Source organism: Cotesia glomerata, linkage group LG3 (assembly GCF_020080835.1).
Source record: "Cotesia glomerata isolate CgM1 linkage group LG3, MPM_Cglom_v2.3, whole genome shotgun sequence".
NCBI classification, from domain to species: domain Eukaryota; kingdom Metazoa; phylum Arthropoda; class Insecta; order Hymenoptera; family Braconidae; genus Cotesia; species Cotesia glomerata.
Genome location: NC_058160.1, coordinates 28,337,392 through 28,364,438, shown reverse-complemented (window position 1 = coordinate 28,364,438; position 27,047 = coordinate 28,337,392). Strand labels below are relative to the sequence as shown.

Genomic DNA, 27,047 nt, shown 5'->3' with positions numbered 1-27,047 from the left:
TTTCAATATAAAGGACAATTTCGCTAAAGATAATACAGCTTATAAAAATTCAAACGCCAAAAATATAAATTGACATATTACTTTTTTTTTTTTTGTTATTTATATAAAATAATATAATTGAATTTGGCTACTTCAAATCCAATTTAACTTAAATCTATAAACTTTTATACCTCCGTTGGAGTTTAAGATCAAAGATCATCAATTTACCGAGTTAGACTAAAAATAGCCTTAGATAAAACTCTAACTGATTGTCAGTCAATCGCCTCTAAAAGTGTCAATGTTTAAAAATAAGCCACTATAACCCGTTATTTAAAATCAATCACCTTGTAAGCATTTATAGATACGAACTACAGACTAAACTCTTCTCCTTTCTCAGCAACAGGAGCTAAATAGGATAAATATCTATTTCATACTTCAATATCGATGTATACAAATTTTCGACCGACATGTATTTGTATATATTAGAGATAAGTCGAGGCATTCGATATGCTCTTTGGTTCTCGAGCAGTACTGCTCAATACCTTTGAAAAAGGCATTATCGAAAGTCCTGACCTATATTTATATTATAATAATAATAAAATATGAGAAAAAATATAAAGCTAGAAAGCTGTAAATACCAATCTCTTCGTGCTTCAACACAACGCACTCGAGTGCAAGGTACTTGAAATGCTTTGTACCCAGCTGGAGTGGGGCACGCTGCACCACCGACTATGAGAGTTTATCACACAAAATATGCAGCTATTTTGCGATATTTTATTGTCAATATGACGAAAATTCCATTTGTTGTTATTATTATTTTTTAATAAATTACTTAACGGGGTGTCTTGATAGTTTTGCATCTATCCGAGTTCCTGTTGAGATTATTATTAATACTACATAGAAAAAAAAATTTACTTGAAATTTTATTTGAATCAAAAAAATTATTTTGAAAAGAATTTCATTTTTTTTTAGTAGAAAAATTTTTAAACTAAAAAATTTTTCTTAGTTTAAGTAAATTTTATTCGATTCAAAAATTTTTCAGTTTATTCAAATTAATTTAATTTTAATTTTTATTCAAAAAATTGCATTAAAAAATTTTAATCTTTTAAATTAAAATCCCCTAAATTACTTTCTTATAAAATAAAAATAGTAATAATAACAAAATAAGTAAAATAAAAATGTCTACATATAAAAAACATCATCTGTATACATGTAAGACTCAATAATCTCCTTAACCTGCATGCGCTTTATTACAGCTGTTATTATTAAAAAAAAAACTATCAGATTTATTCTATTGACTTGCACACTTAAAAGCATTCGCATTATTACCAACAATAACAACAGTAATATATTACACATTACCTATATACGCTTTTAATATTTTATCGTAAAATAATCATCGGGTTTAGTCGATGCAGCAGTACGATAACACAATAACAATCTGCATGTTTATTTGTTTTAACTGTTTGCTAATTTTGCATTCCCATTACCCTTATTTCCCCATTTCCTGTCCCTCCCCCACCGACCTTTTGACCTCTTTCGTGACAGTCTGGAGGAGAATTCAATAATTTAAAAACTCTATATATTTAACATTTATTTAAATATTTTTTTTAAAGCTCAAACCTGTTACTTTTGATACCATACTCACAGTCATTCGTGCCTCGATGGCTTTTCTGATGCTTGCATAATAAACTCAACATTTAAGTACTTTTATATACTAACATCTCTGTGTATGATAAACGTATACATATATATTGAATAGGTATTATGTAAGAGCTCGTAAAATTTTTTACTTTTCATTCAAGATTGTCAGAGCTAGAGTACAAGCATTCAACTTACTATTATACGTACTTTTAACAGTAAAAACGTTTTTTTTAATCCTTTTTTTTTAACATATACATACGGCTTTCTATTCTTATTCATATTATTATGATTATTGCAGGCGGGTTTTTATGAGGTCAATTGTCCGAAGTAAAAAGATACAGCGCAATCCTTAAAAACCCTCACAAGCGAAAAAAGTTTGCTATTTAAGTGAATAAACAACAAAGCGTTTAACTTAAATAAACACTAATAACACTGCTTATGAACAAAACGCACTTGAATTTACATTTTAAATATATACACTACAGTATATTTATAATTAATATAATAATAATGATAATTTAAATATTCACAGACAACACAAAAGTTCAGGACTTGAGCTGCACGTGCATGGCTAATTTATTTATTATTTATCTATTTATTATTTTTATTTATATTATACTTATTTTATGAATTATTATGAATCCTGAGGCTCCTCCAGCTGCTCAGGAAAGATGAACTTTATTCTACGCCCTGATAGGAGTTTTTCAATTACGTACAGGAAATGATCGGGTGGATGTCTTATCTATCAGTGGTATCGACATTAAGTTTCGTAGTATTCTTCGCCGTGGGACCGGGTTCGATACCGTGGATGATCACCGCCGAGTTATTTTCTCAAGGTCCTCGTCCGGCTGCCATGTCAATTGCTGTCCTCGTTAATTGGATGGCTAATTTTGTCGTCGGAATCGGTTTTCCAAGCATGATGGTGAGTTATCTTTATCTCTATTTTTTTTGTTCTATAAAGTAAAATAGTATGAGACTTTTTTATAAAAAATTCAATTCTATAACCCGCTAAAAAATTTAATTTAAATTTAATGCTGGCTAATGGTTAAAAATTAATCCGTATCTTTGTAGAGCAGAAAAAATCCCGAGATTCGCGAATGCTGTGAAAATTAATTCATGAGCCGCGGGATTTATCTTCAAGTTCTTTTTTTTTTTGACTGATAATAAATAGTTCATTTTTTATCCGAATTAGGCCAGTTTCGTTAATCTGAATTAAAATGATAAGGAATAACTAGCCACCTAGTCACTATGTGACTACCGTTGCTTGTGAACTATAAATAAATAAAATTTTGCTTTATTACATAATTAATTTTGTTAAATTGCACTGTACTTTCTTAACTTTTGAGGTTTTTAAAGATATAAGCTCATCCTGATGTTACACTCATCAAGAGCTTTCATTTGAGTACCCACATGCATTTTTGATATATTTTTCATATATACATATATGTAATATATATAAATATATAAAATATATGAAAAATTGATGTGGGTACTTAAATGAAAGGTCTCAATGAGTGTAATGTGAGAGTGAGCTTATAACTTTAAAAATATCATTAGATGACGAGATTCAATGTCATTTCTTAACTATTGACATTTTTAAAGATATAAGCTCATCCCGATGTTACACTCATCAAGAGCTTTCATTTAAGTACCCACATGCATTTTTAATATATATTTCATATATGGGTAATTCTCTGTAAGGATGTTTTTTGCTGTCCCAGTCATTTTTTTATTAGAAAAATTGTTATTTTGTTACTAAAAAAAATTTATTACGAAAGTAAAAAAACATTTCTATTTGAAGCATTGAAAACTAAAATGGAATAAATTTTGGTTTTTTTGCTATAAATTCGTAAACCACCGAAATGTCAGTCCCCTAGGCTGTCCCAGTCCCAAAATTAAAACTTTAAGATTAAATTTTAAGTTATTCGTCAATAATATATAATTTGATCCATAATGTTTATAAACTTAATTAGTTAACTAACAATCTTTTTCAATAAAAAGTACCGAAAGTTAATTTGTTTCATTAAATTCATTAAACCAAAGTTTGTCCCAGGCATTTTAAGATCAGTCCCCTGCCAGAAGTACAGAGCCAAAAAAAAAAAAATCTAGCGTGTTATTTTACCTTTTGTAAGGTTTATAAGGATCTAACTAGCCGTAAGTTAATAACCATAGGGCTGTTAGCGCTTTATCGCCATTTTATTTAGTGTCAAAACTTCAAAACTCAGTCCCCTGGCAGCTATTTTTGTTTATAAATTATTTATAAAATTGGATCCATAAGTCTTAATATTATTCTAATTAATGTAAACATTTATTGAGAACTTAAAAAGTTGAATGTATTGAAATAGTTTGCTTGATTTTTCTCAATTTGATAAAAAAAATCAGTCCCTGGCAGTCAGTCCCCTGTCATGTTATATGGCAAAAGATACACAAATATCGAAAAAGCAAAAATTAATTCGGCTGTTTATTTATTATAATTAAGCTGATAGTTTTGTAGCCCTTGTTAATTTTTTTTCTAATAAAATCAAAAATAATTTGGTCGGACAATTTTGTACATATTTAAGACGTCCTTACAGAGAATCACCCATATATATATATATATATATATATATATATATATATATATATGGGTGATTCTATTATATATATATATATATATATATATATATATATATATATATATATAATATATAAAATATCTGAAAAATTGATGTGGGTACTTAAATGAAAGGTCTCGATGAGTGTAATGTCGTGGTGAGCTTATATCTTTAAAAATCTCAATATTTCACAAGACATTTATTAAATTGCACTGTGCTTTCTTAACTATTGACATTTTTAAAGATATAAGCTCATCCCGATGTTACATTCATCAAGAGCTTTCATTTGAGTACCCACATGCATTATGATATATTTTTCATATATACATATATATATAATATATAAAAATATATGAAAAATTGATGTGGGTACTTAAATGAAAGGTCTTGATGAATGTTACATCGGGATGAGCTTATATCTTTAAAAATGTCAATAGTTCACGAGATACTAGGTCATTTCTTAATTATGTATCTAGAGATAGAGCATTTTCGAATGCAGCCTATATAGTTATCATCTTAAATTGACTATTGGTCAGAATGATATGAAACCATGAAAAAGCACAACTCTAGGTCAAGACTTTTTCAACGATACCTTTAACCATAAAAACCCATTTTATTACATAAATACACTGGCCACAAAATTTTGCTTATTCTCTTAATAATATAGATTATTTGATGGTTGTTTTTTTCAGACCTGTCTCGATAATTATACATTCCTACCGTTCAGTGCATTCCTGGCTGTTTTCTGGATCTTTACGTACAAAAAGGTCCCGGAAACTAAAAACAAGACCTTCGAAGAAATATTGGCTCTCTTTAGGCACAACCACGACAGGTATGACGGAAAGAAGCTATCAAATGTGATATCCGATTCTTATACTAGTAGACCACAAGACAGATAGTTTATTCAAAATACTCAACTTATTATTATTATATATTATAACAATTATTACGATAACTGTTATCATTGCATTAGATATATATATATAACTGCCATCAATGTAAATCGCGCACTTTAAACAGTTTATAGTTATACTAACTGTTTTCAGTTTGTTACCATAACTTCAATTGTTATTACTTATTACATACTTTACATATATATGGGCAACCATTTCATATGTGCAGATTTATTCTTATGAAAATTGATACCTCAAAAACATATCAAAATAAAGCGTTGTCTTTAAATATTTTTGTTTTAAGTTAATGTCTTAGATATTTTTTTTATCGTTTTATAAAATTTTTAACATTAAGTTCTAATTAAATCGGGACCAAATAGGAACTTATTAATTTTTTAATTTCAAATCAATTATTATTGTTGAATAAAACATTTTAAAAAAATTTTTTTCTATAAATATATTTTGGATAAAAAGTTAAAACAAAACCGTATTAATTTTATTTTTATAAATAATTTTTTTACTAAAAAAAAAATTCTCGCAATATCGATAATTTCTATACTCCAATCAATTCTCAAAGTTATTTCATTAATCATCAATTTTTTTTACTCACCGGATCCGCAAAAACTCGAGTCGAGGGTCAGATTAAATTGGACACCGAGGAAAAGCGATTAAAAAAAAACTAACTTTTCACTGGAACGATATAACCTGAAAACAAAAAATATTTTTATGATTATCCTCGAGGTTTCGAAGCTAAACAAAAACCAGTATATAAATTTTTTCAATTATTATTGTTATGATTGATGATATTTTTTTTCTCTAGAATTCAATTGACGTCAGATTAATTTTGATGAACTAAAAATTTATCAAAATTATAAAAAGATCTCCGCCCAACAACGCGCTCAACTCAGTAATCCGTATCATTATTGCTATTACTATTATTATTATTATTATTATTATTATTATTATTATTATTATTATTATTATTATTATAAACAGTATAAATAAAAATTTCCGCAATTCAAAATGAAGTTTTAACGAGTAAATAAATTTGAATACTACAAATAATGGTTTAATTGAAATTCGATAAATGTAAATTGATATTCGGCTTTTGTAAACCCTTAACGATTCGGTCAAGTGATTTGTTAACTCGGTCATACAACTTTATCCAATATATCCTATTTCTAGTAGTTAAAAATACAGCTGAAGTATTATATATATAAAATAAAAAAATAAGCACAATTGTACAAGGATCAGAAGTAATTGATAGCATCGTTTCGATAAATTTCAAACTGATGCAATTATCATTAATCATTATTATTTTTATTTTATTTTTTATTATTATTATTATTATTATTGCTATTGATTTTAATTATGTTTGATGTGTACTTAGTCCAAATAATTTATTAAATTGAGTATTGTACTTAATATATTGTTTATACAAAATAAATAATTACTGTTAATCGTATTTGTTTTATAATTTCAATTAGTATTATTTGATCTTTTGTTAAAAACTAATTTTTTTGACTTTATAATTTATAATTTACTTTTGTTAAAATAATCAAAGGAAGTAAATATAAATAAATAATTTAAAGAGGATGACATTGTCGTAACTATGCTCTTTCTGTATTATTCGACACAGGAGCAGCTTGCGGGACAGCCGACTTTATGGGTGAGTCAAGTGAAAATAAATAAATAAATAAACGAGTTGTGTTTTCTGCGACGTCGGCTTTTCAGTTACTCAATATTGTTTTGTTTTTATTTTTGTTTCGACTTTTATACAAATAACTTTCATGCATGATTAAATCCATTGTTTTTTCCATCAACATCAAAAGGAATTATATTTTTAAATATTTTATTTTCTTTCTAAATAAATAGAATGATGTAAAAGAAGCTTGAGAAGATCTTGGTACTTACCGGGAAATATAATGGAAAATCGAAGGAACTGACAACTTTAAAACTTTTCTCTTTATAATAATTCAAAGGATATTTTCACATTTTTTTCTTTAATTTACGCAAATTATTGTCTTTAGTAATATGTACCTTTAAATTTACATAATTTTGTGATTAAAATTAAACAGGGCGCCCGGAAGCCATTTGAAATTCAAATAGAAATTATTGGAAATAATTCGATTTTTTTTTTTAGCTCACGGTCACATTAGAAAGGTCTCGTAATTTTTTTTTTTTATTGAAAAAAAAGAGTTATAAAAATTTTAGAGTCAAAAGAGAAATTTTTAAGTTTTCAGTTCGGTTTTTAAACTTGCAAAAAATATTTTAAAAATTTAAAATAAATTATTAAGTCAGATTTTTAAATTTTGTATTTTAATTATTTCTGTAAAGAATTTATTTAATTAAATTAAATTTCGGATTTATTAAATATTTAAAATATAATTCCATTAGACAAAACGACGTTTGTAAGTTTAAAATAAAAATACCGCATGATATTTTGAATAAAACCTGTTAGTTTACTTAATTATTATTATTTTTTTAAATTAATTTATTATTATTATTATTATTATTATTACTGTTATTATTATGACTACTATTACTATAATAAAGTTAAGAAAAATAGAAATTACGATAAAACTTCAGAACCAGTAAAGCTAATTATTCAAAAAATCAAATAATGATAATACAGATAATTATATAGCTGCATGAACAATTAAGATAAATAAATAACTAAATGTTATTATTTATTTAAACAAAAAAAAAACGTGAAGATACATTTCACAGTTTCTGCAAAAGTAACTCAGGGCTATTGTGTAATTTAACTTTTATTGGTAACGTAAGTGACCATCATTACATTAAAAATGAATAAAAAAAATTAGAAATTATTAAAATAATTAATAAGAATAACATAAGAGCCCCGACACACTTGACTATCTGGAGCCTAGCATTTTATCGCATGCTCCTAATTATTAACCTATACCTTTAGATTATAATTTAATTTATTTTAAATTGTTAAAAATTGAGTGATAATTTTAATTGCAGATTCAAAAGTATATTTTTGAAAGATTTATAATCTACTGGGCAATTGTCGACGATAGTTGGCACGATTTACTACCGACACTATGTGCAATTGCATGTCAGTGCTTAATCGTTATAAGCGTTTTATTCGTAAATGAAAATAAATAATAATTATTTATATTTTTTGTCGATAGCCAAATGCTTCCAAGCGCTTTAATTACCTCAATGCATCTATTTTTTTTATCCTCAACTATTCGTCATTGCAATAAATTTAATATCGTACATTTTTTTCATTGCGGTTCAATATACTCTACTGTAAATCTTTTAACTCTTTGGGATAGTACTTTTTTATTTTATTTTTTTTTTTGAATGGTCGTTGTGACTATTTAAATTCAATATACCATCCAAAGTAATAGAAAAAAAGAGAAAAAAAAAAACAGATGAGTTTTTTTTTTATTGGTGACTGTTACTTTTCAATTGAATTCATTCAGAGTGTACATCGTGTTTATTAGTTTTTTTTTTTTTTTTCAATGAAATCGTTGAAATACCATGTATGAAAGTGATTTTTAGTAAAAGTATTTATTATCTCTCTTTTTAATCAATTATCACTTACAAAATTCAAATAAAATAAAACCGAGAAACTAAAAATAAAAAATCAGATATTTCTTTTTTCTTTTGCAATCGCACAAAAATGTAAATTCACATGTGAAAAATTAGATGTACAAGGACCTAATTTGAATACAGAATATAAATCTTCATAGAATTAAATTATTTTTTTCCGAGAACAGTAGATTAAAAAAATCACTGTCAGGAGGAAAAATCGCTGTTATAAATTGAACAACTTCCTAAATGGACTTTTAAGCGAGCCATTCCCATTTCATTAGTTGTTTCTCCTTTTTTTTAAGCTCTGATTTTTTTTTTAACCATTCTAGTATTGCATAGCTGCAGTTGTCATAGCGGAACAAAATTATCAATAAAATTTCAACATCGCAGTGTAATTTTAAGTTAAATTAATTAAATTTATGGCATCCCACTTTCAAACTTTTTTTGGGAATTGAAGCTAAAAAAATTGAGATAAGTTTCTTGACACTTTTAATTAATTAAATTACAACTTTAATAAAAATATTTTTTTATAAAAGTTGCAGAATATTTAAAAAAAAATCAATAGTTTATTTTTTAACTTTATAAATAAATTAAATAAAAATAATTTTCCATCAGAAGTTAATTATCGATTGGAAGGTAGCAGTCACATGGGGCAATAATTAATTCTTTTATTTTTAAAATTCAGTAGTAGGTTTTGCCGAAACATTCAATAGTATAATTACAATAATAATTATAATCACAATAAAAAATTTCTACAGAGTATAAAATTTGATAATATTGAGAGAAATAAAATATTTATTAAGTTTTTAAATAAAGTGAAGACATACTGGGTGATAAGACAACACTGGACGTTTAAATGAAATGAAAGATTTAATAGAAAAAATTGAAGAAAAAACGGAAGACCGAAGATTAAAAGGAAGACAGGAGGACGTTAAAGAAGAAGTAGTAGTAAAAAGAAGATAAAATTAAATTAAAAAAAAAAAAAAAAAAAAAGATGTACTTGATGGCCAGAAATAGCAGAGTAATATTGTAATACGTATATATTGCAGGCAAGAAGATCTCACGACAAATTCTAGCAGGGAGACGATTTTGTCTGACGTCACCGCGAGCGCCCACCACCCGCATACCCAGCTTCGATAGGCCGTAATTTCATTAGAGGAAACTATTATTACCAGTAACCAAATTATAGAGAAATGTATAAAGAAAAATAACGAAACTTCCGTGCTCATGGGAATTCAATTACAAGTATAACTTGACTTTTTTATTTTCATTATTTTGAAAATAGATTTTTTTATATTGATAAAATTTTTTTATTTTTTTATTTACTTTCTATGCAATCAGTGTCATTTATTCGTCATAATTCATGAATCATTATTATTATTATTACTCCATTTAGTACTTGAATTATCTAATGCATTATTTAATAGTTTCTTATGAATATTTCGGCATTACCAAATTTTTTTACTCAATGTTTATTTTTTGTCGTGTAATTAAAAATAGAGTTCAATTATTGAAGTCCTAAATGTAATACACAAAATAATAATAATAATAATAATTAATAAATAAAAAATATTAGAAGCATTTCTACTACACAGGCCAGTGAATAAACTGTAATAGAAACTGTGAAATGATTAAGTATAATTAATAAACAAAATGAAAACTGTTCATGCAGTTTAATATTGACTTACTGACATGCATGTTACTGGTGTACAAACTAACGAATATAATAAATAGCGTTACGCCAGCGGAAAATTGATGGCGGGCTAAAAAAACAATTAAAAAGTACCATTTAAAAGTTATAAGTTATAAATTAGGAAAGTCGCGTGGTGTTTTGCAGGAGCATGCTAAACAGTACGAATGCGTTAGAGGGACACATACCGCCAGCCGAGAGTGCAGCCCTGATGGTGGCCGAGGAGAAGCCACATCCTGACTCATGTAAGGCCTGTCAACCTGACCGACAACAGTTTTATCATCACCTGTCACTATCACATATTCCAGCGACAAGGCAAACTATTCCTCAGACCTGGCTCTAGCTGTTTTTTATTCTTTCAATCCCGACGTATTTTTTTTTATTCTAATATCGCTCTTCTTATTTATATTTTACTTTTTTTATTATTCAACAATTTAATTTAATGAAATAATTAGTGCTACCATCTGAGAGTATTTTTAAATGATGATTTTATTAATCAAGAGAATTTAAAGGCTGAACTTCATTATTTACCACTACAATTTGTGGTATGACTTTTTTTTATTTATTATCTTTGTTATTTTTTTTATTACTTTTTAGTAGTGTTTATTTTTTACGAGTTAATTTTGGAAATTAAATATAACATGACAATAATTTATTTTTAAAAAATCAATAAATTTACAGATTTTAATCTATACTATTAAAAGAATAGAGTTATACTGCATTCGAAAATTCTCTATCTCTAGATACATAATTAAGAAATGACCTTGTATCTCGTAAACTATTGAAATTTTTAAAGATATAAGCTCATTCCGATGCTACACTCATCAAGACCTTTCATTTGAATACCCACATCAATTTTTCATATATTTTATATATTATATATATATTTCACAAATACCATATATATATAAAATATATAAAAAAAGCCATGTGGGTACTCAAATGAAAGGTCTCGATTAGTGTAACATCGGGATGAATATATGTATTTAAAAACGTCAATAGTTAAAAAATGACGTTGAATCTCGTCATCTAATGATATTTTTAAAGATATAAGCTCACTCTTACATTACACTCATTGAGACCTTTCATTTAAGTACCCACATCAATTTTTCATATATTTTATATATTTATATATATTACATATATGTATATATGAAAAATATATAAAAATGCATGTGGGTACTCAAATGAAAGCTCTTGATGAGTGTAATCTTAGCATGAGCTTATATCTTTAAAAATGTCAATAGTTAAGAACTTACAGTACAATTTAACAAAAGTCATTATTTAATAAAATAAATTTTTATTTATTTATAGTTTACAAATCACGGCAGTCACTACGTGACTGCAAGGTTGCTAGTTTTTATTTAAAAGAATTTTTTTTTTAATTTTTTTTAACGCATTATTTATAAAATACAAATTTGTAAATTTTTTTTTTCTGTGAATATTTATTAATTTATCTAAATCCTACAATTATAAAAAAACTAATATTTATGGTTTATTAATTGCATCGAGTCAATTAAAATTTAATCTGACATATTTCATGAACAGCCACCAATTAATTTACTGTGATCCGAATTTTAAATACCGAGTTTTATAAATTACTGTAAAACCTCCAAATCTAGTAATATAAGCACTATACATTATTGTCATGTTATATTTATGCAGGGATTATTGTCGACATATTCTTCCCGTGGGACATTAATTCCATGAAATATAAACTCGGAGATCTTTTTACTCTAAAATTAATTACCTTGAGTTTGTTACCGGTCACTGCTAATTACAATAAAATAAAATTATTAGCAATAATAACAACAATAGTAAATTTCTAATCAAAAATAAATAAACACTATTAAAAAGTAAATAATAAAAATTGTCAGACATAAAAATGATCAACTGATGAGTCCTGACTTTTAGGACGCGCAAAAAGGAAACGATGTTACATTAGAAGTTTATAACAACTTACCACAGATATAATACACACAAAACCTAGGATAAACTCGGTAAGACTTAAAGTTTAATAAAAAACAAGTTTTATAAATGAACAACAAAAAGCTCGACACTTTGTTATCGTTTGAGGAAAATAAAATACCAACACGGTAGCCAGCACGCCTTTAAACAACTTTATTAGGGAAAATGGATGTACGTTCTGATGAAGCACTGTTCGATTATTGGTTAATTTATAGTCTACTGATAATGAGTGGCAAGGGTGCTTTATTTACTCCACGAGCGACACGCACTTAATTACAAGGTTTTTACGAAAATCACACATTTTTTAAATGTGAAGTTGATTTATTTACTGATAAATCCCACGCAATGCAATAGAAAATCACAGAGCACATTGATGATCTAAATTATACTTATATAATTAATATTATATATTATAAACAAAAAATCAATAGAAAATCACGCGATCACTAAAAACAGCAGCCTAATATCTGTGTGAACCCACCAAAAACAGCCGTGTGGTCAATAAGCTTCGAGGAATCGTTTGCTAATTGTTGCAAAATCCTTCTTTTATTGAGTAACTCCCACACTTATGCATGACACCTTCTCTGTATGTTTGTAACTTTATTCATTCGTAGTCTCACTGTTATATTTATTATCATTGTCATTATTTTTATTTAAATCGCTATTGAAGCATCATTCTTTTCTTTGCTTGTTTCATACTGATAAATAAATGTATACTCTTAAATTTATGGTCCCCGGTGTGGTGTAATTTATTAAAAAAAAAATTCAAACTCATATTTTTACAAAATCAATAAAAAATGAATTAATTGTCATGATCATAAGTGTGATACTCAAGAAACGCAGTTCAATTGATATTAAAAATAATTCACTGATAGAAGGAATTATTTGTATTAAAAAATAGTTTAATAGTTAACAAATCATTTATTGGAGACCAACCACTTTTTAGTATTAAACAAACATTTCTTAGTATTTAAAATGATTTTTATTAATTTATTAAATATTAATAAATCTTTTTAAATACTAAGAAATATTTGTTAACGACTAAAAAGTGGTCTTTAATAAATGATTTGTTAAATATTAACAAATATTTTTAATTATAAACAAATCCTTCTATCAGTGTGTTTTTATAAAAAAACATTCGTGTTAAAAATTTTTAAATCAATTTTATGGTAGAAGGGGACCATTTTTACAAAATAAATGTTTATTAAAATTTATAAAATTATTGTTAACTCATTAATCATTAGATTCATTTTTTGTAAGTCAATTTATTTATTACCGTACACTGAAAAAAAAATTAACTTGATTCAAGAGAAAAATTCTTGGACCAAAAATATAATTTTGAAGAGGATAATTGTCTTAAATCAAGTAAAATTTCCTTAAATCAAGAATTTTTCTACTAAAATCAAGAATATTAAATTCTTCAAAATTATATACTTGATTCAAGAAAATTTTTTTTTCTGTGTAGAATTTAACCCACCAAAATCATGTCACTTGCCAAATCACACATCACATTATTATAAATTTACGTTTTATAAATGTTATTTTATTTAAAAATTGTCATGATCATTTTGTATGTCACTTTTTACACGACAAACACTGGCCTATGTAGTAGTTTAATTTCAATAAATATATCAAGAGTTCTAAAATTGTTTCAACGGATTTTAAACTGCTATACGTGTTTTAATTATTATTATTAATTTTTTTGTTATTAACATTGTTACTATTGATATAATTATATTAATAAATATAAATAAATGGACACCATATAAGAGAAGTAATTATTGTTGGAAGGGATGTAAAGGGCGTAAATTTGTGACCGAGTAGTAAGTGTGGGTAACTTTAGATTAGTGTGTGTATGTGTGTATATTTACATTGTGTACTATTATGTATAAAATGTGTCACATACTGTGTAATTGTCATGGATGTTAATTTAAATGGTATTATATTTAATTGTTATAAGCATGATTACGCACGGCAATGCATGAGTATTATTATGTAATTATGATTAAGATTGTTGTTATTATAATTATAATTCTGTGGCAAATTTTTTTATTTGCAAAGCTTCTTTAAATAAATTGATCAAAACTGGTCGTAAAAATTTGTTTAATTCAATTGTTGGCAATTTTTCATTTTTATGGCTAATAAAAGCAATAATTCATTTATTTATTGACGATTTAAATTAAATAGATAAACGTTTTGTTTGGTCGGTATTTAAGTAGCATAAAAATCTGATAGAGAAGCATGAATTTTTATTTTAACTGGAATAAATTTATTAGAATGAAATAAACTAGAGGAAAAATTTTAATAAACTATTAAGTTTCATAACAGATGTTAAAATTTTATAAATTTTTTGATTTGAATCTGTATTTATGATTTATAAATATTGTTTTACGGTCAATGTAAAAGTTAAATGAAACTAAAAAATTTATTGAAATTAAGTTAAAAGTTTAATAAAGATAAAAAAAATTCAATATTGGTTAGCTGAAAAATTGATATTAAAATTCCATCAGTCTGCTTTTAAAAATGATAAATCAATTTAAACCTTTAAATATTGACACTGTAAATAATGCATGAATAAATTTGATACAGAGGACTGTAAATATTAAAAGAAAAATTCAATTTTTTTTTTTAAATGTAAAAATTTATGAGAGAAACTTTGTCGAATTTTAGTGTCAATAAATCAAAAAAAAATTTTTTCTATAGAATGTGAGTAAATATTTATATTTTGAAAAAGTAAATTTTGTTCAGGTTCAAAATTGTAATAATTAATTTTTTGTTGAAAAAAAAATCAAAATAAAAGTAAATTTAGCTCAGGGTGGTCACTAAAAAATAATTTTTTTCTTTTACAATAATTTTCAATTTAATAAGTATTTTTTTTATGAATTAATTTTTTATTTAATTAAATTTCTATTGACAATTAAAACAAAGATAAAAAATATATATTTTTCGCTTCAATTTTTTTTTTTTATAGAATTATTGTAAAAATGTACCAGAAAATATTACCAATAAACAAAATTCAAGTTATTATAAAAAATAAAAAAAAATTTCCGATACTTGTCAACTAATTCCAGCTTATGACCACCCTGGAACTTAAAAAGTAAAAAAACGAACCAATTAAATTTAATCGAAAAAAAAAGTACTTTGTATAAACCCTGAAAAATAATAACATCAAAGCCGAGCTTTAAAATAAATGGAATGTAAATAAATGAAATGAAATATAACTAAAAAATATTTTATAGTTGTGTTTGCAGCTGGATCAGAACGCTCTTCCATCGCTCCCGCTCAACCGGAGAGGGCACCGCCCCCGCTTCCCCCGCCACGCTTTCCGAACAGCGGTGTCTGACAATGGGAAACTCCTCTTAATATTGGGAACTTTATGATAATTAACACACCAATACCGCTGCTATTGAGTACAAATAGTCTCACTTTGGAGAACCATCTGTACGAATTGATAACAGAACGCAGTAAAGCTTGCGCCGCATTCTTGAGAAATAGTTTAAGGCGCGCCGCTTCAAACGCTAACACAATACAATGGAATATTAATGTCGAGTCGGGTTTAATTAACACCAGCCATCAGTCACATTTATCTAGACCCTAAACTAATTCACTGTTAATAACAAATAGTAGTTAATACTTAATAATTAATAATTAACATTAATCACTATTGTTAGTGAAAAACTAAATTTAATTTTCAAAATTAAATTTTCCCGATTAATCTTTCGATTTTCGACTGCTGTCTCCAAAAGTGTTCAACTCACGACAACCCTCGTCACATCTAATTACGATGCGATCATAAATTTAAAAATCACGGACTATGGTATGAAAAATTAATTCTACTGTCTATCATGCCTATTTATCATTAAGAGTGCAAGTTAATTATTTTAATAAATAAAGACTTCGAGTTTGTGCGACAAATTTTATTAATTAATTAATTAAGATTTAAATAATTCAATTTTACTTAATTCATTTGAGTTGTGGGTGTAACGGAAGGTTTTTCAGTCCTCTGAATAATTAATCATTAATCTGAGATTTTAAAACCCGGAAAAAAAATAATTTTATTGGCAAACCTTCCATTATATGTACATACTTGTGTATATAATTGTAATTTAAGTTTCCGTTGATTTAATTCGTTTTATCTGTTAAAGTTATAGCTATAATTATTGATTATAAATTATAAATAAATAAATTTTGTACTATATTACTCGGTGGTATTTAGAGTAAAGTTGTTTGACGTTGATCTAAGTTTATTTGTCGTTTGGGTATTCATTGAACAGTATTCTAAAAACTGTGATTTATATTTATAAAATATTTATATTGAAGTTAAAAGTTTAAAAAATATATTAGTTAATTTATTTATTAATTAAATGAGTAATTAAGTTAATAATGCGGATTGAAAATTCAATCGAAATTATAATGCTGATGTTATTGATTCAATCTCATATCAAATAACCAAGGGGTAATATAGTACTGTTTAATTAAATAATCAATCTTTGATTATGTGCTTGTCTTGTATTTATCGATGAGATATTTATTTTTTAATCGACGTAATATTTTTTTATGTAATTTGCTCTGGAATTGTTCATTAAAAAAATTTTGTATTTTTACCGGCTGACTAAATTAGATTTTACTCCTTAATTTGTTTCATTTAAAAATTTTTTAGAGTTTAATTGGATTAATTAATAAATTGTTTGATATTTTTTATTGAGAACTAGTCAATTAATAGATAAATATAGTCTTAACGTAAATACAAGATGTGAAATAATCGAAAAATTGATTAAGTTGAAGAATAAAATTAAAAAAGTGTGTACGATTTATTAACTGATTATTAAAAAAGTAATTATCTAATAAACGGCTGTATAAATTGTAACCGCTAGCATATCCGTTCGATAGACAAAAAAAAAGTATAAATAAAAGCATTAAATAATATTAAATATGTATTTTAACAATTCGAATCTTGGATTCGATGAGTACACACGTGTTCATAAGTTTGTTTAAATTTACGCGTTAGATAAATTTGTTTTTAGAAGCTTTAATTAAACACGTACAATTATAAACGAGGACTAGCAAAATTTATTGAGATTAAAAAACGGCTGATCGTTTTTAATAAACACAATGAAACAATGAAATATACAATGAAGTAAACGTTGCATATGTACTTAAATTTTATTGGTTTTTATTTAACCATTAACGTCTAGATAACTTGATTAAAAAGTAATAGACGAATGTCATCCGACCACATATGTATAAAATAAAACTAATAATAATTATCATTTATAAATTATTATACAATAACAATAATTATGATAATAATATTTATTAAGTCCGAGGCACATTTTTCTTAGAAGCGTAAATTTGCATACCCACAATTAGGTAAAAAACGAGCAATAATCGCATAAATAGTACCCTTTTATTTATCTTTTTTCTTATAAACGATTTATGAATAAAGATTAATCAATAATGATAAATAAATTAGATAGAGCCTTTGGATCAGTCCATCAAGCAAGTTATTACTTAAACAAACTAATTAAATTGTCAAATATAAGTTCACTGCCATTCAAATGACTTGCGCTTAATAAATGATTTAAAAAGTGAAGTTTTTAAATAAAAAAAAAACACTAAAGCGCCAAATATTCCAGGTGAATGTAATGTGTACAGTATGTTAATGTACTAAGTTATGTATTAATTAATTAATGGTATGACATAACATAATATTAATGGTAATGTAATGATAATGAGTGTTATGTAACTCATTTTAGCAACTAAACCGTAATATTAATAATAATAATAATTATATTAATGATAAAATATATAGAATTAATTACAGAGCTATTATGAATGAAAATGATGCACGCTTTAAGGTAATACTGCAATTAAATGTGGTCAATGGTAATACATTCATAAATAATAAATAAATTTTATAATAAGCAATTATTAATCGTGTAATTTCACTCGACACTGTGAATCATTATTTTTAATTAAATAATATAAGCAGTGTGATTGATTTATTGATTAGTATTATTTATCTTTGATCGATTAAATTAAATTGAAACGAATATTATTAAATAAATAAATAAATATAATATTAATACCTTAACAGTCCTCACTTATCCTTGTAAATAAATGGTTGACTCTATTTAGCGTAGCGTAAATTTGAATAGTTTAAATAAATAATTTATTAATGAGTTTACGGAAGAACTTGATCTTAACGCATTTTCAATCCATATGAAGCTCTGTGATTATAATTAATTAAAGAAAGATAAATAACAATTATAATTATAATTATATTAACAAAAAAAAATACGCTGATAGATGCTATGTAACTAGAATAAATTGTGTACAGTGCAAAGTGGTGAAATTAACGATAATAATCGAAATCATTCTGGAGTAATTAATAGTTGATCGATTAATAAGATCGTTATGATTATGATTAATAATATTATTATGACTATTGATTATTTATTAATATTGATATTGATAAATTGAAATGTTTTTTTTGGAGGAAGTTCTTTGAGGACCAACTTCCATGGAAATTTTTAAACACGTAAATATTATATGTAACGAATAAATATTAAATGCGTAAGACATTAATAAGAATAAATAATAAAAAAAAATAAATAAACTTTCTATATTAACCGTACCAGTAGTATCTGTTAAGAGATTCAAAAGAATAATAACAAATTAGTGACTATGCTAATTTCCTTATAAAAAAAATCTCCAATCCTTCAACTTTATACTATCGTCAATTTTGTTATTCAATGAATAAAGATACATTAAAGACTAATGTTTTTGGTGAAAATAATTATTTATTTTTGTTTTTAATTTTTTAAAAATTCAATTAAAAAAATTTTAGGAAATCCAGAAGTGCATGCCTCATAATCTCATATACCACAGTAAAATTTATTAAAATAAAATACAAAAAACAAAATAATAAAAAACAGAAAACTCTGCTATGGTTTAGTGACGGAATAATTCTAAGGTGAGGAAAAAAATACTACAATAAAATTTATATATAGATTTACAAATACACACTGATAAAAAAAATACTTTTACTCAATTAACAATTTCTTGGTTCAAGAAATTCGATGACGATCAAATATTCTATTAATATTAATTATTAATTTCTAAAGAGAAGAGCATCAATATTTACCTTTGAATAATAGATAAACAAGAGAATAGCTTTATTTAAATTAAGTAAAAATTATTTCAATCAATTTAACAAGTTCTTGAGCTAAGAATATATATTCTTGAAAATTTTCAAGAACTTGAATTCTTGTATCAAGAAAATTTTCTTAATAAAAGTATTTTTTTTCTCAGTGTACGGTCGTATCTTAGTTTTTTATAAATAATAATTAAGTGACAGTGAATTGAACGTTCATATTAATTGACAAAGTCATTAGTGTAGTACTTTAGATGATAAAAAAAAATGATTTCGGATTATTTTTTTGAGCAATTTTCCTGCCACATACGCGGATCCATAAACACAGACACACAGACATCCAGGAAAGATTATTTTTAATGTTATTATTTACTATGTTAAACAAAATAATTGTTATTGAAATATATTTTATGTACCTGACAGATTATTTGACTTGATATAAGGGCACTCATATTAACCTGTAAGTGCGATATGAGTAAAAAAAAATCAATTTCAGTTTCGAGAAAACTCCTTTTTTTGACATGGCGAGAGTAGAGCACTTCCTTAACGCTTCCCTTATGAGGCGTGCAAAAAAATATTACTACTCAATTTTTATTTTAACAAATAGGGTAGAAGTACCGGTTTTTGCCATCTTAAGACCATTTTTGGCCACTTGATATTTTAGTTCATTTGTAAAAAATTTAACTATTCAAGTAGAATTTTTTTAAAATTTATGAATTATTACATTTATACGAATTGAATTCATTGTCTTTCGCTTATAGAAATATTTTTACAATAATTTGAAAATAAAGTCGATAGAATTGTTCAAACATAATTTGGACTTTAATAACATATTTAAACTTTCAATTTTATTTTTACATCTATATTTCATTTTGATTTTCATAAAATGCTGTACTAATGTATTATCTTTGTATGGACGGCCGCAAGAAGTTTTGACTTCTTGGTCGATGAATAAAGAAATAATAATAATAATAAAGTGGCCAAAAAAGGTACACTGTCCACAAACGGTACTTCTACCCTATTACCCCAAATAACAAACTTATTAAAATATCTAGACATTAAAAAAAAAATAACCAATTTAATTATTAAAAAATTTCATTTATTACCTTCATACAAATTATCTTATCAATTTATACAATAATTAATTACTTATAGAATTAATTATAAAATTTCAAGGTTTACATTCTTGATGATACGGCTCAAGAGTCCTAAAATCTCTCCACGTGGGTGGTAACGCATTATGTAAGTGTAATCCGCACCTTTTGCAAGGATCGCTGAATAAATTATTTAAACTTCCGAACCAGGTCTGGATAAAAACAATCAATTAGTACTTATATAGTAAATTAAAGAACAAAATAAATTTAAACTTACCATAAAAGATCTAACAGAAAGCTCAGGAAGTGCTGGCGAGTGAAAATGCAGCATAGCAGCATGTGCATTTTCAGTAAGTTTTTTGAAAACTTTGTACCTGGATTCCGTCCAGAGATCCATTGGCTCGCCGTATCCTTTTACGATCACCCACTCGATCATCAGACCTTTAAATGCTATTGCGCCTTTCAGGACCTGGCCCAGGGTGACATGTAAAATAGCATTTGACGCGTAAGGCCGAGTTACAGTTACAGTCATCTCACTGTGCACGCGATCTAAAGCTGCTATTAGCGCGTCAACTTGTCTAAGAGTAATAAAAATAATAAGTTAGTACAATTGATAATGATAATGGGGACAGTGGTGGTGAGTTAGAAGACGGCGATTAATCTAAGTGCTTACTGAGGCGGCACATTGTGAGAACTAATTTGCATTCGTCCTCTCTTGGCCCTGCTGGTACTTATGTAAGATCTTTTGAGGGAATTAGTACCCAACAGTGATTGCGCGATATGACTGTACTCATGAATCCTATCTGTCCATTTGTAACTGTTAACCAGAGTTCCATACAATGCTTGTCTACCTTGTGTCGTTTCTTGACTCAAGAATGTGGTACTTGCTAAATTAAATGGTCCTGGTGGTGGATTTAGAGTACTTACTGCTTGTTCAACATCTCTGAAATTATTCTTTTATTCGTAAATCTTGATATTTAAACATTTTACTATAATTATTAATGAAAATTAAGTTAGCCGGCATTTAAAAATTTTTAGATTTTTTTTTTTTGTTGAAAAAATCATTACAGAAAAATAAAAAAAATTTTTTCATTTATAAAAAACTTAAAAAACTGTAAGTGCAATTTTTTAAAAATATTTTTTACTTCTAATTTAATAAATGAAAAATAATAAAAAAATTAAAAACGTCGGCTAACTTTAGTATTAATAATTATTATTGAAAAATAATTTATCAGGTGTTTAATAATTTTTTTAATAAATAAATTATGGCAAAAAAAAATGAGAAAAAAAATCGACATTTAGAAATTTTTAAAAATTAATAATGCAATTTTTTAAAATAATTTTTTGAAACCAATTTGTTTGTTAAAAAAATTGAAAAATGACCAAGTGACTTAACTTTAATATCATTAATTATTAAGTCTTCTTAAACTAAAAAAAAAAAAATTTTTTTAATGATATTTAAGTTAGCCGACATTTTTAATTTTTTTATTTTTTTTTAATAATTAAATTAGAACAAAAAAAATATTTTTAAAAAATTGCACTTACAGTTTTTAAAGTTTTTTACAAATGAAAATTTTTTTTAGTTTTTTTGTAATCATTATTTAAATAAAAAAAAATTATAAAAATTTTTAGATGTCGGCTAACTTAATTTTCATATTTTTTTATACTTGATTAATAATTACCGCAAATTAACGTTGACCGCAGTCAAAAGCTCCTGGAGCTCTTGTACATATTTAGCCTCTTTATTCTCTTCTCCATGATCAGCTCTCAGTCCATTACCAAGGCAATCAAAAACTTGTCCGACACTTGATCGCAATACTTTTATTGCTGTCAGTGCGGTGTGCAATTGTTCCATAATATAAGATTTTTATTTTATTTATTATAAACACTATTCTTTTTTCAAGTATTATAATTTCATCATAAATTTCGAATTTTTTATGTTGAAAATTTGTATATAAACACACGTCACAAGTAGAAAATAACAAAACAAACTTTTTAGGTTAGATCGCTCTTAACAAAACATAACGTGAATATTTTCTAATGTACCGACCAAATAGCGGAATGTCAAAAATTCAAATTTCACGCGCAATATAAGCAAAATGGCGGTTAAAAAAGTAATTAATAATGATCATAATATCACTATGATTGATAAAATAAAAAAAGAATGAAAATTCTTAGTTAAGACGAAAAAAATATTTATAAATTATAAGTCTAACAATTTAACAAGTATTAAAAGTTACTTACTGACCCCAGAAGAAAAATAATACGCTGCAGATTCGATGTGAAGATCCATCAATTAATGGCTCGTTTTTTGGCCATAATTACACTCACTAGTTAACATCGCACTATTTTTTTCGTCAAAAATAATAATCTGTATTTTAAGAACACGTATTTACATATTTTTTATTAAAAACTTAAGTTAAGCTTAAGTTACTTGAGTTTTTTAAGTTGAAGTAAATTATGACGTCATAATTTAAGATACTGAAGTTAATTGACATTAAAAATTTTTTTATAATTTTATAACAATTAAATTATGATGAAAAAAATTTAATAAAAAAATTCCACATGTAAAAAATTAAATAAAATTATTAGTGGAAATTTTTTTATTGTAATTGATGTATTAAAAAAATTGAAAAAAAATTGACAGTTGTCAGTTAACTTAAGTATTATTTTTTACTATTTCACTCGCATTTAATTGTTGCGAATAATAATTATTAATTAATTCCATCCAAAATAAAACTAACTTAAATAATTTCTAAATACTCTTTTTAATTAAACTAACATTTAACAGAACTCATCCGACCAATCGAAGCGACTTGCTTAGAGTCTTAGCGCTCAGTGATTAAATACTATATAGAACTAGTTGGTTAAGCCCCCTCCCTAAAAAAATGCTCTCCCCCCACTCTCGGCCTCTAAAAAAATTTAAACTTAATTATTTAGTTATTTTTAATTATTTAAAAACTTCAAATTTTTTATTATGCAATTTTTAATTTAATTGACAGACATAATAATTATATTATAACAGAATTAAAAGCAAGCGCTATCCTTGATACCAATTGCTGTTAATTGCATTTTCTTTATTATTCTCTTGATTCTCTTTCTAAATTATAACCTGCAATTTTAAATACTGTGTGTACAGATTTTATACCTGCAATATTTTTCACTCCACGTGTTGCATGTTTCAACTCGTGTTTAATAGTTAACATAATATTTTAGTAAATAATCTCCAGCAAAAATGAACGTAATTCCTTGCTGTACGTGGGTTAAAAGAGGAGTTTCGGCCGCTGTTCCCGACAAAGTAATTAATTGTTTTAATTATCAAAATTATGTTTTGTATTTACTACTCATTAAATGGTAATTGTTAATTAAAAAATAATTTTTAGGTGCAATTGACAGCTGAGGAGCTTGCAGGAATTATAAAAAAGACTGAATCAGATCTTGCGTGCGTATTAATTACCTAAAAATTAAAAAAAATTTCAGTTGGTATTTTTAATTTTTAAAAATAATTTCAGTGAATTTGAAGCTAATTCTGATGATGATTCTGATAAAGAAGAAGCTGGATGTAGTAGCACTAACACTGACAATAAAAACGAAGCTCCTTCAAAATCAACAGACGATGAATTCAATTTCGAGAACTATGACCAAGAAGGTACCAATTATTTATGACATTAAAGTTAACTGTCATTTGATAATTTTTTAATGTTATTAAACAAAAAAATGATTTTAAAAAATTGCATTTATAATTTTTTAAAATTTCTACAAGTCAATATTTTTTTCTCATTTTTTTTTCCATAATTTATTTGTTAAAAAAATCATTAAATATCCGCTAAATTAATTTTCATAATTTAACCAATTATTAATTTTATTTGCAGCTGGAGAGATCAAGGTTACTATGGACAGTTTGGCTTTAATAGAAAAGGATGGAAAAGATCCTTACATCACAGTGCAAGAAAGTGAAGATGATGACTCTGAAAAAGAAGATGAGATTATTAAACCTGATGATAATCTTGTGTTACTTGGACATGTTGATGGAGATGCTAGTATCCTAGAAGTTTATGGTACTTTTTTAATTTACTTATGACATTAAAGTTAGCAGTCATTTGACAGTTTTTTAATATTATTTAACAAAAAAATTTGTTCCAAAAAATTATTTTTAAAAAATTGCATTTTTTATTTTTTAAAACTTTTTCATGTCAATTTTTTTTTCTAACTTTTTTTTGCCATAATTTATTTTTTAAGAAATTCTTAAAATTATTAAATATATCCTAAATTAATTTTCATAATTTACTTTCATAGTTTACTCTCTTAATTTTCATCTTCTGATTTTATTTACTTGCTCACTATTAAATTTTTTATTTCTTCAGTTTACAACGAAAGAGAAGGTTCTTTCTATTGTCACCACGATATTTTCTTACCATCGTTCCCACTGTGTCTTGAATGGCTCAGTTTTGATCCTTCTGATGCTAAACCAGGTAATTAAAATCTACCATACTTCAAGATAATAAAGATTTATTTTTTAGTTGATTGATTCAGATTATTAATTATTTTAAATTAAAAAATATTTAGGAAATTTTGTTGCAATTGGTAACATGACGTCCGTGATCGAAGTATGGGATTTAGACATCGTCGATTGTTTAGAACCGATTTTCAAACTCGGTTGTAAGCCAAGTAAAAAACACAATAGGAAACGTGTAGGTCACAAAGATGCTGTTCTTGATTTAGCATGGAATGTTCAATTACCGTAAGTATTATCTTTAATTATTATCATGATTCTAAATTGAAATTATGTAATTAATTAATCAATTATTTATAACACAGGCATATATTGGCAAGTGGATCTGTTGATAAAACGGTTCTACTATGGGACATTGAAAAAGGAGTCCCAGATACGAAGCTAGATCAATTTACCGAAAAAGTTGGAGCACTTCAATGGCATCCGAAAAAATCTTACATGTTACTAGCTGGATCTGAAGACAAGTAAATATTTATTTTCATGATCAATTTTTTTTAAATTGAACAAATAATTAAAAAAATTTATTTTTAGAACCGCTAAATTATTTGATTGCCGAACGAGCGATACATTCAAAACCTGGGAAACTACTGGAGAAGTTGAACGTGTCTTGTGGAATTATTTTGACCCCAATTATTTCTTTGTAAGTATTTTAAATTTGTAAGTATTTTGTATTTTAAGACACTAATTATTGACACTTGCAATTTTATTTTAATTAAAATAAATCAAGTCTAAATAAATTAATAAATATAATTTTTGAATTATAAATTTTAAGATAATTAATTTTTTGAGAACATTTATTTTTTTATTTATTTAGAATAAAATTTCAAGTGTCAAATAACTAGGTCAGTGTCAATAACTGGGTATTTTACCTTAATACTTATAAAATTAAATCTTTTAATTCAATTATAAACATTATGAATAATTAATTATTGTTTTTTTAGTTAAGTACTAAAAATGGAATCATTGAATGCATTGATATACGGCAAGGACAGCATTTATGGGAAGTAAAAGGTCACGAAAAAGAAATAACAGGTCTGTCGCTTAGTTCTTCGTGCCCAGGATTTTTAGTAACCTCATCTGAAGATGGAGTAATTAAAGTATGGGACGCATTGAGCCCACAATTATTGGAACCTGTTTGGGAAACAGAAACAAATTTAGGAGCTATTCAGTGTCTTCATTTATCTCCAAACAGTCCGTTTACTATCGCTGTCGGTGGTGACCATAAATCTCATAATTTCAAAGTCTGGGATCTCACGGAAAATTCACAAGGTAAATATTTAAATTTAAAATTACTTTTTAATAAAATTATTTATTTTAACAATTTTTTTTAGTCAATGAACGATTTCGGTCACGAAGATTGGTTGAGTCAGTCCAGAATGAAGAATCTGATGCCGGAAATCCTGAAGATACTGAAGAGATGGAAACTGATGAATAAATTAGATTTAAATTAAAAATGTTTAAATAATTATAACTGAGATATGTTCTCATTTCTTTTTTATTAAAGAAAAATTTTATCTTTACAAAATTAATGAGTTTAATTATTTAATTATATTTTATAAAAACTTCTAGTTCGAGTAAAAATTAAAATTGATAATTAATTAGAAGCTTGATTAATAAATTAAATCTGGAAAATTATTTATAAAAAATTGCACTTATAATTTTTTAGCGCTTCTAAAGATGGAATTTTTTAAATTAAATTTTTATGAAAATTAATTTAGCAGATATTTAATTATTTTAAGAATTTTTGAGACAAATTATTGCAAAAAAAATTGACATGTAAAAATCTAAAAAAATTAAAAATACAATTTTTTTTTAAATAATTTTTTCGAACAAACTTTTGTTGAAAAAAATTAAAAAATGGTCAAGTGACTAGTAACTTTAATGTCATTTAATTTTTTTTGCTATAATCTATTAGTCATATCACTCTATTAATTCAAAATCAAAACACT

General features: G+C 25.7%; 3 protein-coding genes across 18 annotated transcripts in view; 2 read left to right on the top strand and 1 right to left on the bottom strand.

Moving 5' to 3' along the window:
* LOC123260606 (glucose transporter type 1) overlaps window positions 1–19,116 on the top strand; it is a 57,865-nt gene extending 38,749 nt beyond the window's left edge. For 10 of the 16 annotated variants that reach the window (XM_044721800.1, XM_044721804.1, XM_044721811.1 and 7 more), the window contains 5 exons: window positions 2,321–2,545; window positions 4,910–5,049; window positions 6,750–6,779; window positions 10,515–10,612; window positions 15,575–19,116. In XM_044721800.1, the coding sequence (XP_044577735.1) occupies window positions 2,321–2,545; window positions 4,910–5,049; window positions 6,750–6,779; window positions 10,515–10,612; window positions 15,575–15,678 (597 nt within the window). In that variant the 3' untranslated portion in view covers window positions 15,679–19,116. Of the gene's footprint in view, window positions 1–2,320; window positions 2,546–4,909; window positions 5,050–5,930; window positions 6,572–6,749; window positions 6,780–9,726; window positions 9,885–10,514; window positions 10,613–12,281; window positions 12,368–15,574 lie in introns of those variants that run through there. The other 6 variants (XM_044721803.1, XM_044721805.1, XR_006508481.1 and 3 more) reach the window with 5 other exon arrangements.
* Window positions 19,117–20,568: 1,452 nt separating this feature from the next.
* LOC123260612 (mediator of RNA polymerase II transcription subunit 27) lies at window positions 20,569–22,577 on the bottom strand. The gene is made up of 4 exons (XM_044721818.1): window positions 22,268–22,577; window positions 21,259–21,528; window positions 20,863–21,163; window positions 20,569–20,797 (listed from the first exon to the last, which is right to left on the bottom strand). Exons 1-4 carry the CDS (start codon window positions 22,438–22,440, stop codon window positions 20,663–20,665), a joined length of 879 nt encoding a protein of 292 aa, XP_044577753.1. The 5' UTR covers window positions 22,441–22,577; the 3' UTR covers window positions 20,569–20,662.
* Window positions 22,578–23,698: 1,121 nt separating this feature from the next.
* On the top strand, window positions 23,699–26,585 carry LOC123260611 (periodic tryptophan protein 1 homolog). Its single transcript, XM_044721817.1, has 10 exons — window positions 23,699–23,883; window positions 23,969–24,027; window positions 24,098–24,234; window positions 24,458–24,643; window positions 24,950–25,057; window positions 25,152–25,326; window positions 25,404–25,562; window positions 25,630–25,738; window positions 26,040–26,367; window positions 26,430–26,585. The coding sequence occupies exons 1-10, from the start codon at window positions 23,821–23,823 to the stop codon at window positions 26,531–26,533; spliced, it is 1,428 nt and encodes a 475-aa protein (XP_044577752.1). The 5' UTR covers window positions 23,699–23,820; the 3' UTR covers window positions 26,534–26,585.
* Window positions 26,586–27,047: the final 462 nt, after the last annotated feature.

What these genes read in the sequence shown, in the direction of transcription:
- LOC123260611 (XM_044721817.1), top strand. Translation starts at nt 23,821, where the DNA reads ATGAACGTAATTCCTTGCTGTACGTGGGTTAAAAGAGGAGTTTCGGCC. An exon ending in CGGCCGCTGTTCCCGACAAA is followed by an intron (nt 23,884 to 23,968) that starts GTAATTAATTGT and finishes AATAATTTTTAG; the next exon opens with GTGCAATTGACAGCTGAGGA. An exon ending in TTGACCCCAATTATTTCTTT is followed by an intron (nt 25,739 to 26,039) that starts GTAAGTATTTTA and finishes TTGTTTTTTTAG; the next exon opens with TTAAGTACTAAAAATGGAAT.
- LOC123260612 (XM_044721818.1), bottom strand. Translation starts at nt 22,440, where the DNA reads ATGGAACAATTGCACACCGCACTGACAGCAATAAAAGTATTGCGATCA. An exon ending in GCGGTCAACGTTAATTTGCG is followed by an intron (nt 21,529 to 22,267) that starts GTAATTATTAAT and finishes GAATAATTTCAG; the next exon opens with AGATGTTGAACAAGCAGTAA. An exon ending in TTTCTGTTAGATCTTTTATG is followed by an intron (nt 20,798 to 20,862) that starts GTAAGTTTAAAT and finishes GTTTTTATCCAG; the next exon opens with ACCTGGTTCGGAAGTTTAAA.